This window comes from Nothobranchius furzeri, chromosome 18, assembly GCF_043380555.1.
Source record: "Nothobranchius furzeri strain GRZ-AD chromosome 18, NfurGRZ-RIMD1, whole genome shotgun sequence".
Taxonomy (NCBI): Eukaryota; Metazoa; Chordata; class Actinopteri; order Cyprinodontiformes; family Nothobranchiidae; genus Nothobranchius; species Nothobranchius furzeri.
In genome coordinates, this window is record NC_091758.1 from 24,411,084 (window position 1) to 24,433,609 (window position 22,526).

The following is a 22,526-nucleotide window of genomic DNA, read 5'->3' on the forward strand; positions in this document are numbered from 1 at the left end:
AAAACATGTTTACATCATTTTCAGGACAACAATAAAAATGTCCGTCGTTTTTGTGAAGACATCAACATGCACAAAATGTACTAAAAAAATAAATGTTGAAATAATTCTAACTCAGGTTTGAAAAGTATTTTTCTGAAATGTTTGTGTTTTTCAAATTTTCTAAGTGTTGAATTCATTTGAATGAAAACGAATGAAGGAGCATGCTGCAAAGCCACAGGCTAACATCTCTGACCCTTATAAAAACGTTTTGGGTATGCCACCTCTGGTCGGACCCATTACATGAGTAATCAGAGTAATCTGATGAAATCAGAAATCCATATCGGCCCACTTAACCACAACCTGAGCATCTCTGCGCTGCGGCAGTTCTTGTTTTTGATCTGTTGGAGCTCCTTTATTTGAGAAGAATCTGGGGAAAAGGTTTACTTCAGAGCTTAACGACATAAACATGCATGCATGCATGGCCCAATCGAGAATTTTATCAAAATTACTCATGAAAATAAACAATTAAAGGGCAAAGACATTGATAAAGTAAAAACAGACCTTTCTGCAATTTTTTTTTAAATATCTGTAAAAACTGTTTTGATGTTTATTCAACTAGTTTTAAGTTAGTGGCTGAAAATCTAGCTTTACAGAAAAGGATATATTTGATTTTAGCTTATAAAAGTATGTATGATAACGCAGGTTAAATCACATTAAATGGCATAAACTGGAGCCTAACATTCTGAAACGACACATTTTGAGCCTGCTGCAGAAGTTTGAGATTAAAATGTACTTAATGCTAATTTGACTCTGCAGCTCTGATGAGATGAACTGCACTAAACTATGATTCAGCCAGGCTCTGGCTGCAGACTTGTGTTCCTCTGCGGCAGCAGCAGAAAGCAGAAATCTGAATCTGTTTGTCCTCGCAGCCCCGCCGTCCTGAGCCACATCTTTGAACACCTCTCTGCAGCGTTTCAGAGCTGCTCTGGGAAACTGGAGCCTCTGCTTGAGTTTCCCACCCGTACTCAAATCCATCTCCCTCCGCCGACACTTCAGAGTCTTGTTACTGCACCTGTGACTACTCAGTCACTGGGGCTTGAAATTTAAACCAGTGTCGTCTTTTTTCTGGCCTTCCTCTAAAGGTTTTATTTACTTCTGTCTTTGGCAAAAGTTCATGTTTTCAGATGTTTTACCTCAGACTTTTGACACTTTCAGTCTCTCATGGAGACGTTTTTAGTTGAAACGAACAGACGCAACTTTTTAAAATTAAGAATATATAAATAACCCTGCATGCATTTCTATAGATTTGCTTTATTTGGCAATAAATATCAAAGCTTTTGAGGCTCCAGGCAGAGAAATCCATCTTCTGAAAGCTTTGCATCGTTGGAAAATGTATTTATTTTTTATTTGAGAAAAAACATGTATTTGAGGTCTGTAGAAAAATGTCAATCACTTCTTTGTCTTTAAAGACTTTTGTTTAAAACAAACAGAAAAAGACAGATGCTTCTTGTATTTTAATCAGATTTTCAGACATTGAAATAGCTGCATTTGGAACCAGCTGCTAAAATACATGCTGGTAGATTTTACAAAACACTTTTCACTTAAAGTTGCCACTAAAAGAATGATTTTAATCTTCATATTTGGTGAGTCTTCCTCTTGGATCATAAAATCAAAACATTATTTCGGTCAGTTTTATTTAAAGGTGTGGTTGACAGAAACATAATCGGTCACGCTGAGTTTTTCATGCAGGCTCAACATGAAAGTAGGCCCAATCCCTATACCTGCACTGCGCCCTACGGTCTTCTGTAAAGTGCACATGGAGGAGGTGTGCACTAAGGCTTCGAGCGCAAGTGTGCAAATAGTTGCCGAATTGGGACACGGAGCATTGCGTCATTGATCGCAACGCATGCCAGTATGTTGGTCGCTGTGCTGCCCTTTTAAAAAAGTCTTTATTAACAACTTTCAAACAAACAGCCAAACAATTATTTGAAATACATTTACATTCATTGCTGCTTTGTCTAAAACCTTCAGAGCATCAACTCATCATTCTAAAATGAACAACTTTCATTTGAAAATACATACTTTCAAAAAAGGCACTTGAGCGTTTTCTCTCGCAGCCAGGGCCAGATTAACACTTTGTTGTACCCTGGGCAACAATATTCAAGGGCCCCATCATCACGACCCAAGGATCACCATAATATGGTCACATACAGAATATTTTACTGTAATATGCAGGAAATATACTCAATACTTGAATGCCTGACATCACGTAACCCGCTCAGGGTAACCTTTGACCCACTTCATGTAGACTGACCAATGAGGAGAGGGTCTTAACTTGGGACTGGGATTGGGCCATAGTCTCCTACACCTATCTCCTGCATTAGCTTCTGATAGATAACAGATGGTGAAACTCTAGGATTTGAGAGTCCTCACAGATCTACATCACACTGTGAATCAGCATTCATAGACTCACCAATCTCAACTCTCAACGGGAAAGGCTGTTGTTGGATTAACATCTGGCAATCAGCAGCAGTAGTTTTGGCTAAGTGTTAGCATTAGCAACACCACCACACGGCAGAAGCTCCTCCAGGCTTGAGTTATTTGTGGAGATAAAACATCCACGTTGCAGGTCAGTGACTTGTTGCTGTCATCTAATAGGGGGTGAGATGAACAAATATCAGGAAATAAGACTCCAAAACCCGCCATCTCAAGCTCAGCTGTGATGTGGACAACTTTTAGGTCAGAAATGGTGCACCGGTATATTTTTTCCCCTGAAAAAGACTTACAAGGCATTCGTTCCTACTAGAAACCACTGCAGATGTATTGATTAAACGCGTAACCCAGTCCTTTAATGTTGGTTTTGTATTTATATGTTAGAAAACCTGATTTTACAACAAAGTTTGACTTTGACAGTTGTAGCCTCCGTAAATGGTCTGTTTTTCCATCTACAGGTCGACCTCTTCAGTATCGGGTCACAGGGAGACATAAGTCTTAACTGGGGCTTTAATCTGCTAGAAAGATACTGTACTTGCCTAAGGTCCCTCTTATCTAAGACTGCTTTGCTTCACAGCACAAGACAGATGAACGTTCATAATTAAATCATATAATGAACAAAATGAGTAAATAATCATATGGTTGAAGGAACAATAATGGTTGAATAATAATAACAGTGGTTTGATTAATCTGTGTTTAAATTACTGAAGTTGAAATGAATATTATTATGTTATGATCAGTAAAGTTAGATTTAACAAGTGAATCACCCTCTACTGACAGCTCACACACTCAGACACGTGACGATGACAAGGTTAAACTGATGTCATGACAGATTGCTTTCGGTTCCACCAATCAGAACTCCTGTATCAGACGCAAGGCGTGCTTTCTGAGATTTGTTGGTAAAACCCTTTTTACATGTCAAATTCTGATTCGTTAGTAAATAAAAAATATGACGATCATTAAAACAGAGCTCGCTTCACCGTGAGTCAGTTCTTGAGAAAGCTTCGGACCGGCCATCCGGAGCGAAATCTCTTTAACCTAGAGCATCCTTTTACAAGCTGTCAAAAACCTGTTGCACGCTACAGCTGACCTCAAACGGTTCCTTCAGAATGAAGCTGAACTACCTTCGACTCCTTAAGACGCCTTCCATAGAAATAAATAACTACCTGTTGTGACCTGGAGACATCCCGAGACCGGTTTAGTGGCACTGCAGTTGATTCTACAGACTTCGGTACCTTTGGGGGCTTACGGACTTCCTGACATTCCGGATCTACGAGCTGGTACGTAGACTCGACAGAATGCATCTGATGTGGTTTTATAAACCATCAACTTAGATTTTATAGCAGACCAAATTCACTCCCACTCAGAACTCAGTTTCTTCAGGTACGAGAGGTTCTGATAGCATCACATCCACACATTGTCATGTTTTGGGGTAAGTGTCCAACCCAATACATACAGAATCAAGCACGGAGACGAGGTAAAAGAAGAAACAATAATTTTATTTAAATGAGGAGGTGAACTGAGGGCGTACTGGAGATCCAGCGGGAGGAAGAATCCGGAAGCGGTAACTAGAGGAAAACCAGAGGTGAGTAATGGGAATTGTAGTCCAGATGGACTGTTTGAAGGTGGAACGATGAGGAAGTTCAGGATGAGCGTGGAGGGGAGATGAGCCAGGGTGATATCCAGAAGAGACTTGTGATAATCAGAGTGGGTGAGTGGAACGGACGAGGTGGATGAGTACGAGGCAGTGGAGAGAGAGCGTGACCGGTGGAGAGCGGGGCGGCTGGGCGGAGTAGAAATCCAGGCAGCAAACCGGTGAATAATCCTTATGACTCGGAGACGGGAGAGGATCCAGCGATGAAGCAAGTCTGTGGGTGAGTATCCAAGCAGAAAACAAGTTCAGGTTAAAACGAGTTCCAAAAATGTTTCAAAACAAGACGAGGTTCAATATCACTAAGAGGCTAGAGTCTACCAGGCAGTAGTTAATCATCCGGCGTCGAGTGAGGATAATCGTCCTCCTTTTAAAGCCGCCCCGCTGATCAGGCTGATGAGGATCAGCTGCGCTCCCTCTCCTGCAGGCAAAAACTCATCGATGGTGAGATGATGGGCAGAGTACTCACCCCGGCTCATGACACACATCATGACACCTCACATTCCATCCACCTAGATTCATTCATCACTTAAAGTGTCCTAGTTGTCATGTTTTTAATTGTTTAGAAAATACATTTCTTACCTTTTATAAACCTGACTCTGTCTGAACTGGTACGAAGTGCTTTTGATCACTGACAAAACGAAGAATCCTAGAATCTCCTGATTAAAAATTCAAAGACGAATAAGGTTGATATCCTCTATTTATATAGAGTATCACAGCTTATTGGTCATAAGTAAAGGTAATATATTAAGCTTAAAAGCAACAATATTTACCCCGTCTACACAATCATGCATTCAAGGAATATGCAACACAGGTAAATGTGTGGGTAGCTACTCCAACATCAGTGCCAAAAAAGGAGAGTACATCGCTTCAGGGCGCTACCCACGCGTTTAGCTGTGTTACTCATTCCATCAATGCCTGATCCTTTCAAATTATACCTCATTGTGAAGGTACTTAGTCAGGATTTCCAATAAATTAAGTACAACTTATATAATTTAGACGATAACTGATTGCCTTAAAAAAATACTTCCACATTTTTTTTAAATTTATTTAGCAGAGAATGGACTCACATGTCTCTAAAAATAAAACAGTTATATTTAAGAACACTTGATCATATATTCCTCTATTTTCCTTCAGAAAAACAAATGAGTGGAGATTAGAAAGGACTGTGGGATAAAGCTTTAAGTATTTACCTGCTTATATAACCCTCTCAGGCTCAAAATAAGTTTTGATAAGAGGACGAATAACTAAGTCCTTCAGGGGTACTTCTGAGTTAAAAAATGCTCATGAAATACGTGTGTGGAGTAACCAGGTAGGTAGGTTTTAACTGTTGCAAACCTGCAACGCCTGCCTGCAGAGGGTTAAATATTCATTCTGCTGAAATCTAAGTGTCACTGGTGAGGCGAGGTTTATTGCTCACCAGTCCATGATGGTTTACACAGCAACTCTCAGGCTGTCACCTGACACAGCGGGCAGCGTGCGTCCTTACATTTTTAACAGCGTGTTAATTGGAACGCCATCACAAGCAGCTCACATGTAAGACTCCTGCTGTGGAGAAGATTCAGAAGGTTTTTAAGAGTTTGAGACAAAACGATCCGTTTTCCTCCAGATGAACATGTTTCGTGCATCATTAATTGAGATAGACTTTGTGTTTTTGACAAAAGGAACACGATACGTTCTCATTTGGGTTCTGATTTTTCCACCAAGTTCTTGCCACGAAAGAACCTTTGAGATAAAGGGGCGTTTCAAAGCCGAGATAGGATTTCTTCACCGTTTAATCATGAATTATTCAGAACAGGAGGCTGCGGCTCACCTGGAGAGAGCAGCACAAGATAAGGCTGTGTCCTAGAGGACAGGAGACAGAAAGAGGGAGAGCAAGGGACGAGGACGAAGCTGGAGGAGCATGGAGGAGGTGGTGAGGAAACGACCAATAATCTCTGCAAAAGAACGAGGTCAGTGTGTGTATGTGTGTGTCCACATGGATTGTATTAAAGCCGAGCTGGTTTCACCATGAAATCTCTCACAGCATCACAAAGTCGTTGCTCCACACTTGTTTGAGATTCCTACTTTGTTTAGAATTCGTTCCCAAACAACAGAGGAAGAATTTAAAATGCATAACCATAGAAAATAAGTCAAAGAGCTCCATATGGAAGTGATCAGAGACGATGCAGCCGGAGCCACAGAGCGGTGGGTGTGCAGCACCGCTGCTCCGAGCTGAATCTGTTGCATCATTTCCATCACTGTCCTCCTCCTCCTCCCACTCTTACTCACTGTCAGGTCCTGGTCCTGGACGCTACGGTCTGCCCCCTACAGTCGGATACATGAACCATGACTTCACCAAACCCAGCAGCCCTGCTTACTCCTTCCACAGCCGCATGAGCAGCGCTAGTGAGTTCACCTGGAACCTCTTGGAGAATTCAGATATTTCACCTTTTCTGTCAGAATAAAAAGATGTTGATGGTTTTAGTGGAATTCTTTTTTCCACAGTGGTGTCTGTAGACTCCAGTCCCGGGCCAAAGTACCACGTTGGTGGCCAGGTGACTCGGTTTGGCCGAATCGAGTCACCGTCCTACTCCATTAAAGGCAGAGGAAGACGAATTGTGAATAAAGGTAATCAAAACAAAAAGTAATCCCAGAAAATATTTTAGTTTTCCATAAATATTTCTATCATTTAGTTTGATAAAGTGCATCTTGAATAAAGTGAATTTTCCCAAACATCTTAGAAGATCTGAATCAAACTCCTGGACCAGGATCCTACAGCCCAGAAAGAGCCCCACCACTCAACTCTCAAAGGCCTCCATGCTACACAATCGGGACCCGAACAAGATACCGCTCTGCAGATCCGGTACCTGGACCCAACCGGTGAGGTTAGGAGGACAAACTGATATGGTTTAAAGTGTAAATGATCATCAGCTGTAATTATCAAAATGACTTAAAACACAATAGATTGGAAATCATCTCTTGAATGAAAAAGCTAAATGTACCATTTCCTGTGTTATTCGTTATCATGGTGACAAATGAACCACTGGCAGCAGGTTTAACATTTCTGTTGTTCTTTTTTATGCAGTTTATCCACCATAACTTTGGGGTTTTGTCCTAATTTGGATTTTTACTAAATCAAGTCCCAAATTACAAACAGGAGTTAAAACTGAGACGTGTCAAAATTTGAATTTCAGGCAGCAGCTGCGTTAAAATTCTTCATGGTGATGTTTAGTTGGTAAGTTGGTTCAATGGAGGTCTGGTTTTGTGAAGAAAACAGAGAAGCGACTTGAGAAGAGACTATTAATTAAAATTTAACCAAGTGTTCCTTAGACCGTGTCCACACTCCCTTTCCTGCGTGTATGTAACCACAGATGGGCATCGGGATCCAAGCACAGTCTCTGGTTTCACATTAAATAACCTTCCCACAAAGCCTGCTGCTGTAAATAAATGAAGCTTCCTCTTTTTATATGAGAAAAAACACAAAACCAAGGCAGGTGAACACAGGGAATACCAGTTTGATGTAATATTCCGGTCTTTCATTCACCAGGTACACACTTCCAGACCTGATGGGCCCTCAGATTCCACACAAACCCTCCAGCGCCAGTTACAGCTTCTCAGGCCGTAGGAAAGTTGGTGCTCCCTCTGAAGACCTCGCCAAGACACCTGGACCAGGACAGTACGGCAGCACCAACCCGGACATCTACAGACAGCGACAGCCATCTTTCAGCATGCAAAGCCGAACTAAAAGGCTGAGCTATTCCTCGACTGTTCCCGGACCGGGCGCCTACAGCCCGGAGAAGACTTACGGACAACTGCACAAGTCCCCTTCCTTCAGCATGGGCATCCGGCACTCTGAGTTTGTTGTTCCACTCATGGTGCATGTGATAGAGTAATAATGCAGAGGATCTACTGGGATGTTTTTCACATTGTGACACTGACATACCTTAACATTTGTAAACCAACAAATTCAAAGTTTAATTGAAATGAAGACTGTACATTGGACAAATGACACTTTTATAAATAAAACAGAACATTAACAACTCTGGTTAGCATTGTTTGTGCAGATACATACGCTTCATATAAATACAACAAATTTTGGTTGTGTGTACATTTATAAAACAAATAGACCTGGACACAAGTCTTTATGGCTTTGTCTTTGATATTGTTATGTGTACTGGTGAGCTCCAGTCGCTGCAGTGCCCCAGGTCCAGCATTTCTTTCGCACACACCTGGAACCGGTAGGCCCTCCCTGGCATCAGCCCCTTCAGCTCCACCTTGGTGCTCTCAAATGGACCCAGCTGGAAAACAAAAGATGCATTTGTCAGAAGGTGCTGTAACGTTTCACACATTTAGATCTTTACACATTCCTGCACAGGACACACACATAGTGTTTATGTTGAAATAAATGTCCAGTCTGGTTTATGTCAGACAAACAAAAGGGCCTTTATGGATGGAACTGAAAAAGCACCATTCTGTTTCATAAGAGGAGCCAGTTGAGGTGGCTCGGACATCTGGTCAGGATGCCTCCTGGACCCCTTGCTGGTGAAGTTTTCCAGGCACGTCCAACCAGAAGGAGGCCTAAAGGACACGTTGGAGGGACTATGCCTCTCACCTGGCCAGGGAACGCCTTCGGATTCCCCCTGAAGAGCTGGTCCAAGTGGCTGGGGAGAGGGAAGTCTGAGCCTCTCGACTTAGGCTACTGCCCCTGCGACCCGACTCCGGATAAGCGGATGAAAGTGGATGGATGTTTCATAAGACTACATCATGTTTATAGTCATGATAAGATCTAGCTGTCGTGGTTGATCATGATATTTTATGATTTTCCACGTTTCCTGTCCGTATTGTTCTGATTTTATGGGTTTGTTACATTCAAAGGTGCGTTTGCCTTAAGAATTAGTCACTTATTTCTGCTTTATTTTGTTGTCTGCCTCTCTTCACTCGCCTCTTCATTTACGTAAGATAATTTTTACCAATATCGCATTTTCGCTGCTTAAATGCTAAAAGTGATCAATTTAATTGAATCAGTAAACATGTTGCCAACTCTAGATTCTCTAAATTCACAAGAAGTCTCACTACTGTCTAACAAGACAAAGAATGATCTACGATTTTATGTCAGAGTCTCCAGATGTTTCAGGAAAAACCAGAAATGGCTTTGAAAAGGCTCTGAATACTTAAGGAACACTGAATTATCTTATTGAAAAATCTCAACCAGGAAGCCCATGAACTATTTACCCTTCTTCCTTCAGGCAGAAACCTGAGCAGTCTCACAGGCCTGAGGAGCCGCTCCTTCCCTGTCTTCATCCCTATAGCCATCCTCTATCCTTTAGCAAAACAATGGAGTTTATTCTTTGTTATGTTCATTCTGTTCTTCAAAAATGGAAAGTGTTTTTTGTTGACTTTATTTTAATGACTTATAACGTGAATTGTTGTGCCACTTTCTATTGAATCTCAAAAGTTTTTAAAGGCACACTTGGCAGTTTTGCTTGCTTTTAGCTCCCCCTAGTGTCCGTTTGGTAAAACCAACACCTTAATCTAACTACTGAAATGTCTCCCCAGCCTTCATTAGTGTCTACAGGAGTTATCATCACTAAATGAAATGAATCAACTGTGTTTATGATCTAAAGCATGCAGAAAATGTGCTGGAAGCAGACTGCAGCGCCAGGTATGTCAGTTCAATTTTTTTTCTAAGTCCAACAGGTTGGACAAACACTCTACAGTTGCAAGTGCAATATTCTGGCCACAGGGGGAGGTGGGGGTCTGAGTGACCTTTCATTAACCTTGTAAAGGTTTTAGACATCAAATCTTGGATGGCAGGAAACTTTCTACAGCTCAACCAGGACAAAACTGAAGTTTTAGTTATCGGTCCTGAGGCCCAGAGAGAGAAACTTTTACCAAAATTACAATCACTGTCTTTTAATCCATCTTCACAAGTGAAGAACCTGGGTGTCATCTTTGACTCTGAGCTGACGTTTATCCATCATATTAAAAATATCACCAAAATAGTTTTTTTATCATCTAAAGAACATCGCCAGAGTCCGCTCCATTCTCTCTCGGGCCAATACGGAGACGCTGATGCCTGCTTTTATCACCAGTAGGATAGATTACTGCAATGCCCTGCTTTCTGGTCTTCCTAAAAAGAGCGCTTCAGGTCTACAACTGTTACAAAACTCAGCAACACGTGTCCTGACGAAGACCAGGAGGCCGAAGCACACACACACCAGTTTTAGAATCACTGCATTGGCTCCCAGTATGTTTCAGGATTGATTTTAAAATACTTTTAACGGTTTTTAAGTGTCTTAATGGTCTTGGGCCTTTTTATCTTTCAGAACTGCTTTTACTGTATAAACCCACACGGTCCCTGCACTCCTCTCTGGCAGCCGTCTCCCTGTCATCCCTAAAGTCAGGACTCATATTCATGGTGAGGCGTCCTTCCAGTACTACGGTCCTCACCTCTGGAAAGAGCTGCCAGGGGACCTCAGGGCCGCAGAGAACGTTCATGTTTTTAGAAACAGGCTCAAGGCCCATCTTTTTAGCTTAGCTTTTAACTGATTACTATTACTTTTAAAATAAATAAATTTATTAGTTAGGTTATTTATTTATCAATTTATTTATTTATTTATTTTATGTATTTATTTCAAACAGAGTATTTATTTATTTATATATATTTTTAAACCATAGATTTATGATCAACATTATTTTAATATCTATATAACTTTTTATATTACAATTTTCATTTTAGCACTTATTATTTTATATTTTAACCTTAATTTAACCTTTTTCTAGTGTTTCATCTGTGGGAGCCCTCTGCCCTGGGGGCGGTGGTCAGCTGTGGCGGCCTGGGTGCTTTCCAGGTGTGCCTCGGTGGAGGTGGGGGTCTCCGCCCTCCCTGTCCTGGGCGCCCTGTGGCTGCTTGGCTGCTGCTGTGGATCTGCTGCTGTAGGGGCGGATGGCTCCCCTGATGGCGTTTCTTTATCTTAGCTGGTCTGGCTCATCTAAACTCAGTCCATTGTGTTTTTTCCATGGGAGGTGTGTGTGTGTGTGTGTGTGTGTGTGTGTGTGTGTGTGTGTGTGTGTGTGTGTGTGTGCGTGTGTGGTGTGTGCGCCGGAGGATGGATGTTGTGAAGGGGTTTTTGTTCTCAGACTGGTTTTAAATTCTGGGGATGGGAGGGAATGTGGGTATGCGGGGCCTTTTTAATTTGTTAAGAACTTTGAGTTACATGCATTGTATGATTAAGAGCTATATAAATAAAGTTTGATTTGATTTCATTTAAAGGGTAATTTTAGCACATACTGGCTTGAGAAAATAATTTTAAAATATGGAAAAGTTGCATAATATGGCTTTGAACTAAATCAAATTCTTCATTATTTACTTACTGAGTTTTCAGAATTTTGAAGTGACTTGATGCAATTTGCTGGGTTCCTTTTATAGGAAACTGTTTTCTGATTGGCTTAATGAACTGACCTGGATTGGAATGTTTACTTAGTGAAGTGCCTTGAGACGACTCTTGTTGTGATTTGGTGTTATAAAAATAAACTTGAATTGAAAATTGAATTAAATGAACATAAATAACACATATAAAATTAAAGTGCGTGAAAACAGAAATGTTAAGTTCCTGAGTGGCTTTAAGACTTCGATTCCTGAAGTGAAAGTAGAATTCAGTGGTTTCAGCTAAACAAGTCATTGCAATAAATTACAAAACCACAGCTGCAAAGGGGAATTCTGACAGATTTTAGGAAATTTTCAACTTTTACAGTTGATCTGTGTCTATTTTTAGGTTTTATATCACTTTGCTGCTGTTGCAACACCTTTTACCTTGCAAATGTTTTGATGGGAATATTTTCTTACATTGACAGACTTTGGGGTTCCCCTGTTTTCCCACTGGTACAGTAACTGGTACTTGAGAGGGAAGATGTCCAGGCTTGTCCACGTAGGAGGTGGAGACCATTCCACCAACAGGTTTTTGACATTGTGAGGGGAAACTCGGACATCAACTGGAGGATTGGGTTTCACTGTAGATAAACAACACCGACATGTCTTTACAGGACGTAAGCATCACACCTTTATTATCAGTTTTAAACAGGTAATGATGTAAATTCTCACCAATGTCCTCCAGCATGAAATTTTTTACATAGGAGCTGCTGCCACCAGAATGGACAGCCGTGATGTTGATGATGTAATCAGTGAGAAGTTTCAGATTGGGAAGGTGACAGTGCCACAGCTGCAGAATGGAAATATATTCTTTTCATACACGCATTTATGCATTGAATTTTAGATGTTAAATAATGTTCAAATATTTAACAAATTCATAAAAAGTTGACTGACCATGAAATTCATGTTAATTCATCAAAAATTAAAGATTTTTGGAGGGAACTCCAAATATAAAACTAACAGCTGCAAACAGAGTTTGACGCTTAAAGGTGCAGGAAGTAAGAATCACATCCTGTGGTCAGATTTGGGTACTGCAGTCCATGTATCAAAACAAACAAGTCCCATCTGAGCAACTGTTGCCAGTTATGGATCCGCACCAGAAGAGTCTAGATGATTGGTGAAGACGAGTCATGCACAGTAAGTTAGGTAGATGAATACATTTCACATTGACATCGAGTTGTTGGTTGAAAAAGTAGCTTCAGATATTTTTAGAGCTGACTATTGTTAGCTCAACATTAACCTCTAGCCTACTTCACTAGAAGTACTCACTGTTTGTTTAGAGTAAAACAAAAAGATGCCGTAGCTTTTTAGGAGTACAAATGGGGTGATCATTTTACTGACTTTTATTCTGGCCACAGCACTATCGCATTTTGATGGCCAGTGTTAAATTACAAATGTTGGCGCAGACTTGGCAACCCCCATGGACTTACATATGATTGGTTCTTGAACCAGGAAGTATGGAGTCAGGACGGAACGTAAACAATGGCCATGTTCGAGATGAGGCAGTTCTGCGGAGATTAGATCATCGGTGATCGGCGCTCAGTGCATGCCGGTTGCATTTGTGTCCAACTTGACGCCGACTTGCTCTGACGTCATGCCTCTGTAGGCAACGATATCCTCGTGAGAACATGGCGGCCGCAGATTTTGGAGCAAGGCGCTGCAGTTGCTCTCCACCAGTTGCAAAACTTAGGGCATGGCGGGAAATACCTGGCTCTCACCTGATCTAAGATCTGATTGGTTCACATTTTGGTCCAAACATCCGGTGGTAGAATGCAAACTGTTAGTTGGTCACATGTATTCTGTAAATCATGTAACGTTGATGATGACAACTGTATGGGCCATAAAGAGAAATGTGATTTGTTTTCTTTTGTCACGTTTCCCATGAGCACACTAAAACTACGGCTGATAACCTTAACTTATTATTACAGTCATATCTCCACATACAATATATGATATCCACAAGCATGTGAGGATATGTTTCGGTTGCTAACAGGCAGAAGAATTAAAATAAAAATTAAACAAGTATGAACGCTAACGCGATATCTTCATCAACCGTCACCCGTAAGCTACACATGTAGGGAAATCTGTCCGATTTAAACGCCGGATTTCAGCCACTCCCCCGCTGCGTACGTCTGCTCTTGTCTCTTTTCCAGGCGAGGCGCTGCTCAACTCGAACAAGGCTAATGACAATGTAACCTTCCTTCTAACATGACTGAGCCATTAGACTGTTTTGTGATTATTTCACTGTAAAACATTTACTTATTGTACCTTTAAACGTGTAATATATTTATTTATTTATTCTTTATTTAACCAAGAAGGTCCTATTGAGATTAAAAACGGGGAGTCCTGGATAAATGTGTTTCTATAAATAAAAAATCGAATTTTGGTTTAATTTAGGATACAATGTCACTAATCTACCGGAGGTGTAAATAAATCAGTACCCGATGGGAGGCCGGTGGTGCAGCCAGAGGCCAGGATGAAGAGCCAGGTGGGATGAGATGACAATGGCTGATGCTAGCATGTTGGTGCCTCTCTCTGTTAAAAAACAAAAGAATGCTGAAGGGAGCCTGTCACACTAAAAGGGGTCAGTGCACTCAAAATTTACCTGTAGGTGGCGATGTAACGTGTCGGAATGGAGTTGGAGGGTTGGGGCCAGGAGCAAAGCGTAGTGTTGGGATAACTGGAACACCAGCAGGACACAGTGGGAGCACAGGGAGGATCTGACAGCAGAAAGGACATTTAACCACATTCAATCCTGCCAATCGTGATGTTTACAGATGACACAACTATTGTAGTTTGGCCTCCTGTGGCGACGAGTCCCACAGAGGGAAGGTAGAGGAGCTTGCATTGTTCATTTAGCAACGACAAAAGAGATCCTCCTTTTTCCAGATGAGAACATTAGCTACTTGCACTAATTTATTCTACAAGTCAGACCTTTCGCTCCTTTAGATGTTTCATATGCAGAAATGCTGCATACCTATATACATGTATCACAAAAACATTACACATAACAGAAATTAAGTTTTTTCTTTCAGACTCACCTTTGGGTGTTGCAGTAGTTGTCAGCATGCCCAACGCTTGACTTCCCAGAACAAAAACAAGGAATGCAACCATGACAGACCCTCTGTAGAACATTTCAGCTGCTTCGAAGGTGGTCCTACTAACAAAAAATCTGTCTTTATTTTTCAGTTAAACGTTATCTTTCTATGTTTTGATCTGCTGCTCAATTTTATACTAGATTGTATTATTACCTATCAGTAGAGTTAAAGAGTTGAAGCTGATGCTGACCCAGGAACAGCTGTTATGTGTGTGTGCTCCTCAGAGCCCTAAATAACACTTATCACAAATAGAAAGAGGAAGTTTTTTTTTTACAGGAAATCCTCTGGTTTCTTTATGTCACAAACACAATCACACTTAGTTTTTCCATACTTGTGTCAAACAAAAGTTTTTTATTTATTTTTGTAAGATATATTTAAAAAAACTGACAAAAGCATAAAACATTCAGAGGGAAAATGTTTCAAAATGATAAACAGTAAAGAAAAAACTTATGACATCACCTGTGTGCTTTCAAGTACTTTTCTGCAAGTGCAGCAAGCAGATTTTTAAATAATATCCACATGAAAAGTAAAGGATGCCCAGGATAATCTTGTTTATTAAAAACAATATCTAATACACAGTCCAGCTGTTCAAAGGTGTTTAAAATGGTCTTTGTGAGGCCATGAGATCTTCTTAGGGTTCCATCTAGAGACGGAAGGGCTGGGAAGGCTCCAGTTCACAGCTGGAGTTACATCTTTGGGAATATTGGTAACGGGAATTCCTCCACCAGAGGTCCGTAAAGAGGTGAAGGCCTTACTGATCCAGCTGTATTTTGCTTCCTGGAGATCATTGGTCAGAACTGTCTTCTGGTGCTCGAGATCCTGGAGGACGACACAACAGTGTGATCCAAAACTGTTCTACTGAGTTTAACACAAAAAGATGAACTGGAATTCAAAGTTATATTTAAATGGTGGGAACTGATGCCATGTCCCTGCTGCTACCTGGCTATCATGATCAGTTGTCTTCAGAAAAAAGCTGAACTTCTTTGCCACCTCTTTAAAATGGGACAAATTTAGCGAACCCCTGTCGTTGCATCTTTTTGTGTTGCCTTATGGGTTTCTACTGCCTCTATGAACACTCCAAACACCAATAAAACCCATCCATACATGTTTTGTCAGATTCTTGTTTCAGGAATCCTGTTATTATATGTCATTTGAAAATGTCCCTTATTGTGATGTCACAATCAGGAAAACTATCATGGAAACACCCCTCATCTGTTGACAGTTGGGGAGGCTTCTGTCCTGGGCATGAAGGAATCATGTATAAACAACATTGTACCCCTTTAAGTTAGCATTACACAAGTCAATTATGTTCAAACACAATCCAATTATGTAGAAACAAATGGCGCCCGCAAGGGGTGGCCAGGGGTGGCCATGGCCACCCCTAAAAATTGCTGGGCCCCGCAGCAAAAGCCAGTGTTAATAAATCATATTAATGTTCACTCAAAACATAAATTGATCTTATTGATTCAAGACATAATTGTAAAACAAAATAAAAATTATACATTTAATGAGTGAAGAAATAATCAGAATTAAAATAAATACATACTGTATGTTTCTGCTGCTCACCATTTAAAACAAGTCATTATCTCCATAGTTTTTTGTGAACACAGCAGCAGGTGAATTAAACAAAAAAATACATTTTAAAATAAAATTTGAAATAACATTTAAAAAAACTGAAATGTATTTTTCTGAAATGTTTGTGTTTGTAAAATTTAATTTAAATGGGTAACACTTTACAATAAGGTACGCAAAATTGTGCTCCGTTACTGGGGAACGACTTAGGGGTAATGAGTAATGAACCAGGGAAGAATAGGTAGTTAACCAGTACTTACTGGTAAACACCCAGCAGTCTTATTCAGGGACTAATAGGTAGTTATCTATGAATGCAATGAGGAATGAATCCCAAATGAATGTAGTGCCTGTGGACTCTCTTTTGTAAACTTCATGAAGAATTCAGATGATTTGCAACATCACAGTGATTTAACATCACTGTTTCATCTTGATTTCACTCGTCTGTCACTTCGTTGTCCATCGTCAGCATCCATCCATCTTGAGATGATGGAAAGTGAAGCCTCCTCTCAAGTACCTACTCAGGATCAAATCTGTACCTACTAGGTACTTAACCATTACCTACTGCTTTTGTCTACCTTAAAGTGAAGCCTTCTCCCAAGTACCTACTGAGGAACGAATATGTACTTACTCAATTCTTAATCATTACTTATATATTGTTACACAGTCATTTACCATCAATACATTGAGCATTTTCACACATCATTTTCTTTCATCCTGTGTGTGGTAATATTCCAGAGATGGGTGACCAAAATCCTGCAGGTTACAGTGTTACCTGGCTCAAATCAGTCGCTAATGTTCAATGTTTAGGGTACTTTTTTAAATAATCTGAAAAGTACACAAAATTTTACTTTTACTTTACTTTTATAAACTTTGAAATCAACATGTAAAAACACTCTAAAATTACCTATTCTTCCCTGCTTCATTACCCAGTACCCTCTAAGCCATTCCCTAGTAACAAAACACAAATAGATAAATACCTATTAGTCTCTGCGTAAGACTGCTGGGTGTTTACCAGTAAGTATTGGCTAACTATGTATTAGACTATGAAACAAGACTGATGAGTGTTTTCACCAGTAACTACTGGTTAACTACCCGTTCTTCCCTGGTTCATTACTCATTACCCCCTAAGTCGTTCCCTAGTAACGAAGCATAATTTTGCGTACCTTATTGTAAAGTGTTAAATGTTTTGGATATGAACTGTTTTTATAATACAAACAAATAAAGGAGCAATGCAATACCCAAAGTTAACACAAGGACCAATTTGGTGTACCACCCAAAAATTTCATTGGCCCCATCTGGCCACCCCATCAAAATTTTCTGGAGACGCCCCTGGTAGAAACTACATGTAAGGAATAAGTAACTTGAACAAACAGAGGACTTCCATTTTTTCAATGTATGAATCAACTTTTAATTTCTTGGAAGTTGGTCCAAGTTATCAGGAATCCTCTATTCTATTCTACTATTATGTTTTTAATGCTTGTGTTGTATGTTGTTCCTACTTCTTGGCACAAAAACACACAGAGACCTTTTGTTCTACAGGACTTATTACCTGGATCTTGCACTTGGCCTCCACCATTTGTAGTTTTGTCTGGACCAGCTCCCGCTCCAGTTCCGTGATCTGAGCCTTAAGGAATTCCGTCTCCTGGTTCTCTTTCATCCCATCATCCTGTGAGGGACCTCTGTTGGTGTCCTCCATGTCTTTTTCAGCCACCTCTCTGCTGTTTGTCTGCACGGCTTCCTCAGAGTTGTGTTCTGGAGGGACTGATTCTTCATTGTGTCGACAGCTGGGGCACGCCTTCATCGTACTCTGTGAGATTATAGGACAAGGTATATGAAGAGGACAGTGAGATAAATACTTTTATTTTACAAATAAACCCTGTTACATTACTCAGATATTGCACACCTAAAATATTTTTGAGTTTTCAAAAGGTTGCCATTTGAAGGCGTGAACCCATCATACATCTAAACTAAGTTTTGATAGAAAAATATTTGAAATTTGTTTTGGTGAAATGTTGAACTTTGTGCAGTTTGACACTTTTGAAGGATCTTGTAGAAACTGCAGTGTGTGCTGAGAATAACTCATAACTACTGCTACACCTAATTTGAACTCAGTTTAAGAATGACGTGTAGAAAACTTTGATTGCTAAGTCTGAACAGCTGTGGCGGCCATATTGAATCAAGTTAACGCCATGTTCATATATCAATTACTTTGTTAAATTTCCACTAAAATCACTCAAGAGAAGTTTTACTAACAAACACACGGACACACACAGATGAACAACAAAACCCACCTTTCACTTGTCAGCTACAAGCCATGTTAAAGACCAAGTTCACTCTTAGTTTTTTTTTTCTTCAACACATTTGCAGTGGTCTCTAGTTTCAGTGAATGCCTTGTGAGTCGATTTCTGTGGGAAAAAAGATCTGGTGCTCCTGTTTCGACAATTTTCGATATTTGAAACTCTTGCCTCTGATTGGCTAACAGCAACGCAACCCTACGACTGACTCTGTTTGCTTTGCAATGTTGATGTTTTATTTTCACAAACGACACAAGCCTGGAGGAGTTCTGCCTTGTGGCGGAGCTGCTAATGTTAGCGATTAGCTTCTACTAGCCGATACGTGCCCTGCTCTCTCTTCCCCGTTGAGAGCCAAAATGAGTGACTCCGTGAATGATTGCTTTCAGTGTTGCATCAGTCTGTGCGGCTTTTTTCTGACCCGAGCTTTTCCCCGTCTGTTTTCTATGCAGGGATTTGGGGTAGAAGACAATTTTTATGTTCAGCTTGCATGTATAACTCAGCGTGACTGATCATTTTGTAAATTAACAAGCAAAAATGTTTTTAAGTGAACTTGGGCTTTAAAGAGGTTTGCTAAACACAAAGATGTGTCGATCTGAAAAGGAGGAGCTCCGCTTTCACCTTGAGCGCATCCGACTCCCGTTGGTGGGCGGCCCGCTGTTTCTCCAGACGAAGTGTCAACTGAGAGCAGAGCTGAGAACAAAAAACATTTTTACGCCCATCAGGCTAAACATCCTCCTGCCACATGCTGTTAGCAACCATCTTCAGTTACCTGCTTGTAGTCTGCAATGATTCCAGAGGACCTTTTGACCTCCTGCTCGGTCCTCTCCACCTCTCTCCGGAACACTTCCTTTAGCTACATATACAAATATTTACATTCATAATTACAATCAAAAACATTAGATGTAAGACTTGCAGAAACCCTTGTTACCATGGTGATTTCTTCCTCCTTTCCTCTTTTCTCCACCTCTGTAGCTTGTAGTTGATGCCTGACATGCAGAAGGTCTTTGCTTAGTTTGTCCACTTGGTCTTCGGCCTGTAAAAACACAAAACTCTTCTTAGGCTTTAATTTGAGTTCATTCTGACTCTCTGTGCTTTTGTCCCATCTGCAAAACGACATCCACGTGTTTAGATCTTAAGGTAGGTTCAGCTGTACCTTGTCCAGAGCGCCCCTCAGAGCAACCTTGCTACTGATCAGTCTGTGGGCCAAACTGTCATTTTCCTGCTCCAGGCGAAGACTGGCCTGCTGAAGCCGGCGGTTTTCCTTCTGTGTAACAAAGAGAAATCCCATCAGGGGTTGTGGTCGAAGAATGGGAATTATTAAAAAAGGAAAGAGGAAAATACGAGCAGTCTCTAACCAGGTATTTGTCCAAAGGGTCTTCTTTGTTATCCATGATTTGCAGTCGGCCCTCCTTGAGTTTAGCTTTCTTTGTAGGGACCTGACAAGAGAGACAGTCGCTAGTGATTTAATAATACAGTAATGTGAAATAATTGTCAATTTTGACAGGTCTTGAGAAAGCTATCATTCCCCAACAGACTTAAAGGATGTCGGATAAGCTCGACAAATCAAGAGCAGGCTCCAGAAACAGATCCAAATAGACGTAAATCAAAGATAAGATAAAGCCGAGTACATGGGGGACATGGTAATCTACAACGCATTTGGGAATTTATAGAGGGAGGAAGGTTTTTCAAAAAAGCATGAAATGGATTGTCATATCTTAAATATCTCAAACGAACAACCAGAATGTGTTTCATTTTATCTCAGATCAAAAATCTGTCTTGAAGGGGGAATGTGTTTTGTGTTCGGCTCATGCTTGTCATTGCTTGTCAGCAATAGCTCACGCAAGGAATGTAGAGAGATCTTTTAAATGGAAATTTACTGTTTTAATGGGACCCCCCCCCCAACAAATAAATAGAAACAGCAGTTTAGAGGACCTGAAGTCTGACTTTCCATGTGGCTCTGCAGCTTTAGATCAAAACGTTTAAAAAGAAAAGCTATTTTATAAAATGTATCAAAGCTGAAAGGATGTGATTCAATTTAAAAGTGATTAAATTCTGTCAGTTATTGAACAAAATAAGATGATCTAAATCAGATTTTAACTGTAATCTGCATCGAGAAAATGAAGAAAGGACTTTCTCCTTTTAATCAATCAAAGAACTCTGATTTAATAAAGCTAATCACGCAAAGTGTTAGTCAGTAAATAAGATGTGACCGATCTGTGAAATCACAATATTAATTACTTTATTATAATCCTATAGAATATAAAGGTAATATGACGTTAAATGTTCCAATAGGACTGATCTCACATAGCGTTAAAAGACATGACACATTACTTTCACCAAAACCACGCCTCCGTCAGATCTGGCAGATTCTGATTGGATCAGTGAAAGTAATGTGTCATGTCTTTTAACGCTATGTGAGATCAGTCCTATTGGAACATTTAACGTCATATTACCTTTATATTCTATAGGATTATAATAAAGTAATTAATATTGTGATTTCACCGATCGGTCACATCTTATTTACTGACTAACACTTTGCGTGATTAGCTTTATTAAAACAGAGTTCTTTGATTAGTTAAAAGGAGAGAGTCCTTTCTTCATTCTTCTGTTTGGTTAGAACCAAATGCATGAGACCTTGAGGCCATATCTCATGCAGACTAGTTCTGTGCAGAGGAGAGGGGAAACATTTCATGTTCTACCACCAGATGTCTGGATCAGAATGTGAACCAATCAGATCTTAGATCAGGTGAGAGCCAGGCGTTTCCCGTCATCCCCTAGGTTTTGCAGCCAGTGGAGAGCAACTGCAGCGCCGTGCCCCAAAATCTGTGGCCGCCTTGAACTCACGAGGATATCGTTGCGTACATAGGCATGACGTCAGAGCAAGTCGGCGTCAAGACGGACACAAATCTAACCGGCATGCACTGAGCACCGATCACCGGTGATCTAATCTGTGCAGACCTGGCTCATCTCGAACACGGCCAATATGTGGCGGAGGGCTGATGGGTTCAGCACCTTGCAGTAATTGAACTCCTCTGTTAACCAACATGTTTTAGACTCAAAGGTGAGACGATGGACCATAAATCAGGACAACTGGCCCAAACAAAGCAATAAATGACAGAAAGAGAACAGCAGTGGTCAAAGTTCAGGCCTGAATCTGAGAGAAACATGGTTTTGGGACCTAATGAAGAGCTCTATCACATGATTTAGTTCTACAAGCGGTTGGATCATGGGCTGGGCTAAATGTCAAATCAAGTTTATTGTGTCCTCACATGCAACATTCATTATTGTTAATGAGAAATAAAGCAGAACTTACCCCTAATGCTGGTCCTGGTTCAGCCACCAGAAAAGCAAGGATCTCCTCGCTCATCTGTTCCAAATCATGGGCATCATGGGCCATCACCATGGACACCTCCTCCATCATTCTGCCACGCTATTCAGCCACACGGGCTTCTTTCCCTCAAATAAACAATCACAGCCTAAAGCCTCCAATTCCAGCTACAAACGCCAAGGAAATCCACTTGCAGGTAACCTCACAGCAGCTCAGAGACGTGAAGCAAACGTAAAAAGATGCAGTCGCCTTGATTTTCCTGTGCAGACGAGAAAGGGCAGCTCAGGACATGAGTGTAAGGAGCAAATGTCAGGCAGGACAAAGTCCAAGTCATCCAGAAGCAAATAAACTGTTTATGGTTCAAAGATGAGCAGCAGAAGTAGACAGACGAGGAGGCACACGCATACACACACTCACACAGGCTGACAGGTGAAGGATGGAGGTGGTTTGCGTGTTTACAGGTGTTGTGGGCGGTGCCAGGTTCAGCAGGATTTCAATGAGACTTGAGAGAGTGACAGAAAGGACAGACACACCCCTGACAGTCTTATCTCCTATTGTTCCAGGTCACACAACCTGTTCATAAACCCTCAGGTTTCACTTTAATCACCTGCTTGGCTGTGATTCACGACGCAATAACGAGATTTCCCCTTCATGCACTTTATATTTTAAACATTTTCTTAATGTTTTTGTTCTCACCGAC

At 40.7% G+C, this 22,526-nt stretch overlaps 3 protein-coding genes across 7 annotated transcripts; 1 reads left to right on the forward strand and 2 right to left on the reverse strand.

The window, feature by feature from the left end:
* Positions 1 to 3,998: 3,998 nt before the first annotated feature.
* odf3l2a (outer dense fiber of sperm tails 3-like 2a) lies at positions 3,999 to 8,072 on the forward strand. 3 transcript variants are annotated; one of them, XM_054741728.2, is made up of 6 exons: positions 4,001 to 4,346; positions 5,917 to 6,075; positions 6,401 to 6,511; positions 6,611 to 6,733; positions 6,847 to 6,985; positions 7,653 to 8,072. In XM_054741728.2, the coding sequence occupies exons 2-6, from the start codon at positions 6,027 to 6,029 to the stop codon at positions 7,996 to 7,998; spliced, it is 768 nt and encodes a 255-aa protein (XP_054597703.2). In that variant the 5' UTR covers positions 4,001 to 4,346; positions 5,917 to 6,026; the 3' UTR covers positions 7,999 to 8,072. The 3 variants fall into 3 exon arrangements, with proteins under 3 accessions (XP_054597702.2, XP_054597703.2, XP_054597704.2); XM_054741729.2 differs by having other exon boundaries at positions 5,922 to 6,075; XM_054741727.2 differs by having other exon boundaries at positions 3,999 to 6,511.
* Positions 7,544 to 14,866, reverse strand: ebi3 (Epstein-Barr virus induced 3). Of its 3 annotated transcripts, none has more exons than XM_054741730.2 (7): positions 14,786 to 14,866; positions 14,576 to 14,691; positions 14,140 to 14,254; positions 13,976 to 14,069; positions 12,207 to 12,324; positions 11,952 to 12,115; positions 7,544 to 8,403 (listed from the first exon to the last, which is right to left on the reverse strand). In XM_054741730.2, the coding sequence occupies exons 2-7, from the start codon at positions 14,667 to 14,669 to the stop codon at positions 8,248 to 8,250; spliced, it is 741 nt and encodes a 246-aa protein (XP_054597705.2). In that variant the 5' UTR covers positions 14,670 to 14,691; positions 14,786 to 14,866; the 3' UTR covers positions 7,544 to 8,247. The 3 variants fall into 3 exon arrangements, with proteins under 3 accessions (XP_054597705.2, XP_015825207.3, XP_015825206.3); XM_015969721.3 differs by having other exon boundaries at positions 14,576 to 14,694; XM_015969720.3 differs by having other exon boundaries at positions 14,576 to 14,706.
* Positions 14,867 to 14,963: 97 nt separating this feature from the next.
* Positions 14,964 to 22,269, reverse strand: LOC107392123 (rab GTPase-activating protein 1-like). Its single transcript, XM_015969716.3, has 8 exons — positions 21,812 to 22,269; positions 19,854 to 19,934; positions 19,652 to 19,762; positions 19,427 to 19,531; positions 19,268 to 19,351; positions 19,117 to 19,188; positions 17,754 to 18,011; positions 14,964 to 15,451 (listed from the first exon to the last, which is right to left on the reverse strand). The coding sequence occupies exons 1-8, from the start codon at positions 21,917 to 21,919 to the stop codon at positions 15,221 to 15,223; spliced, it is 1,050 nt and encodes a 349-aa protein (XP_015825202.3). The 5' UTR covers positions 21,920 to 22,269; the 3' UTR covers positions 14,964 to 15,220.
* Positions 22,270 to 22,526: the final 257 nt, after the last annotated feature.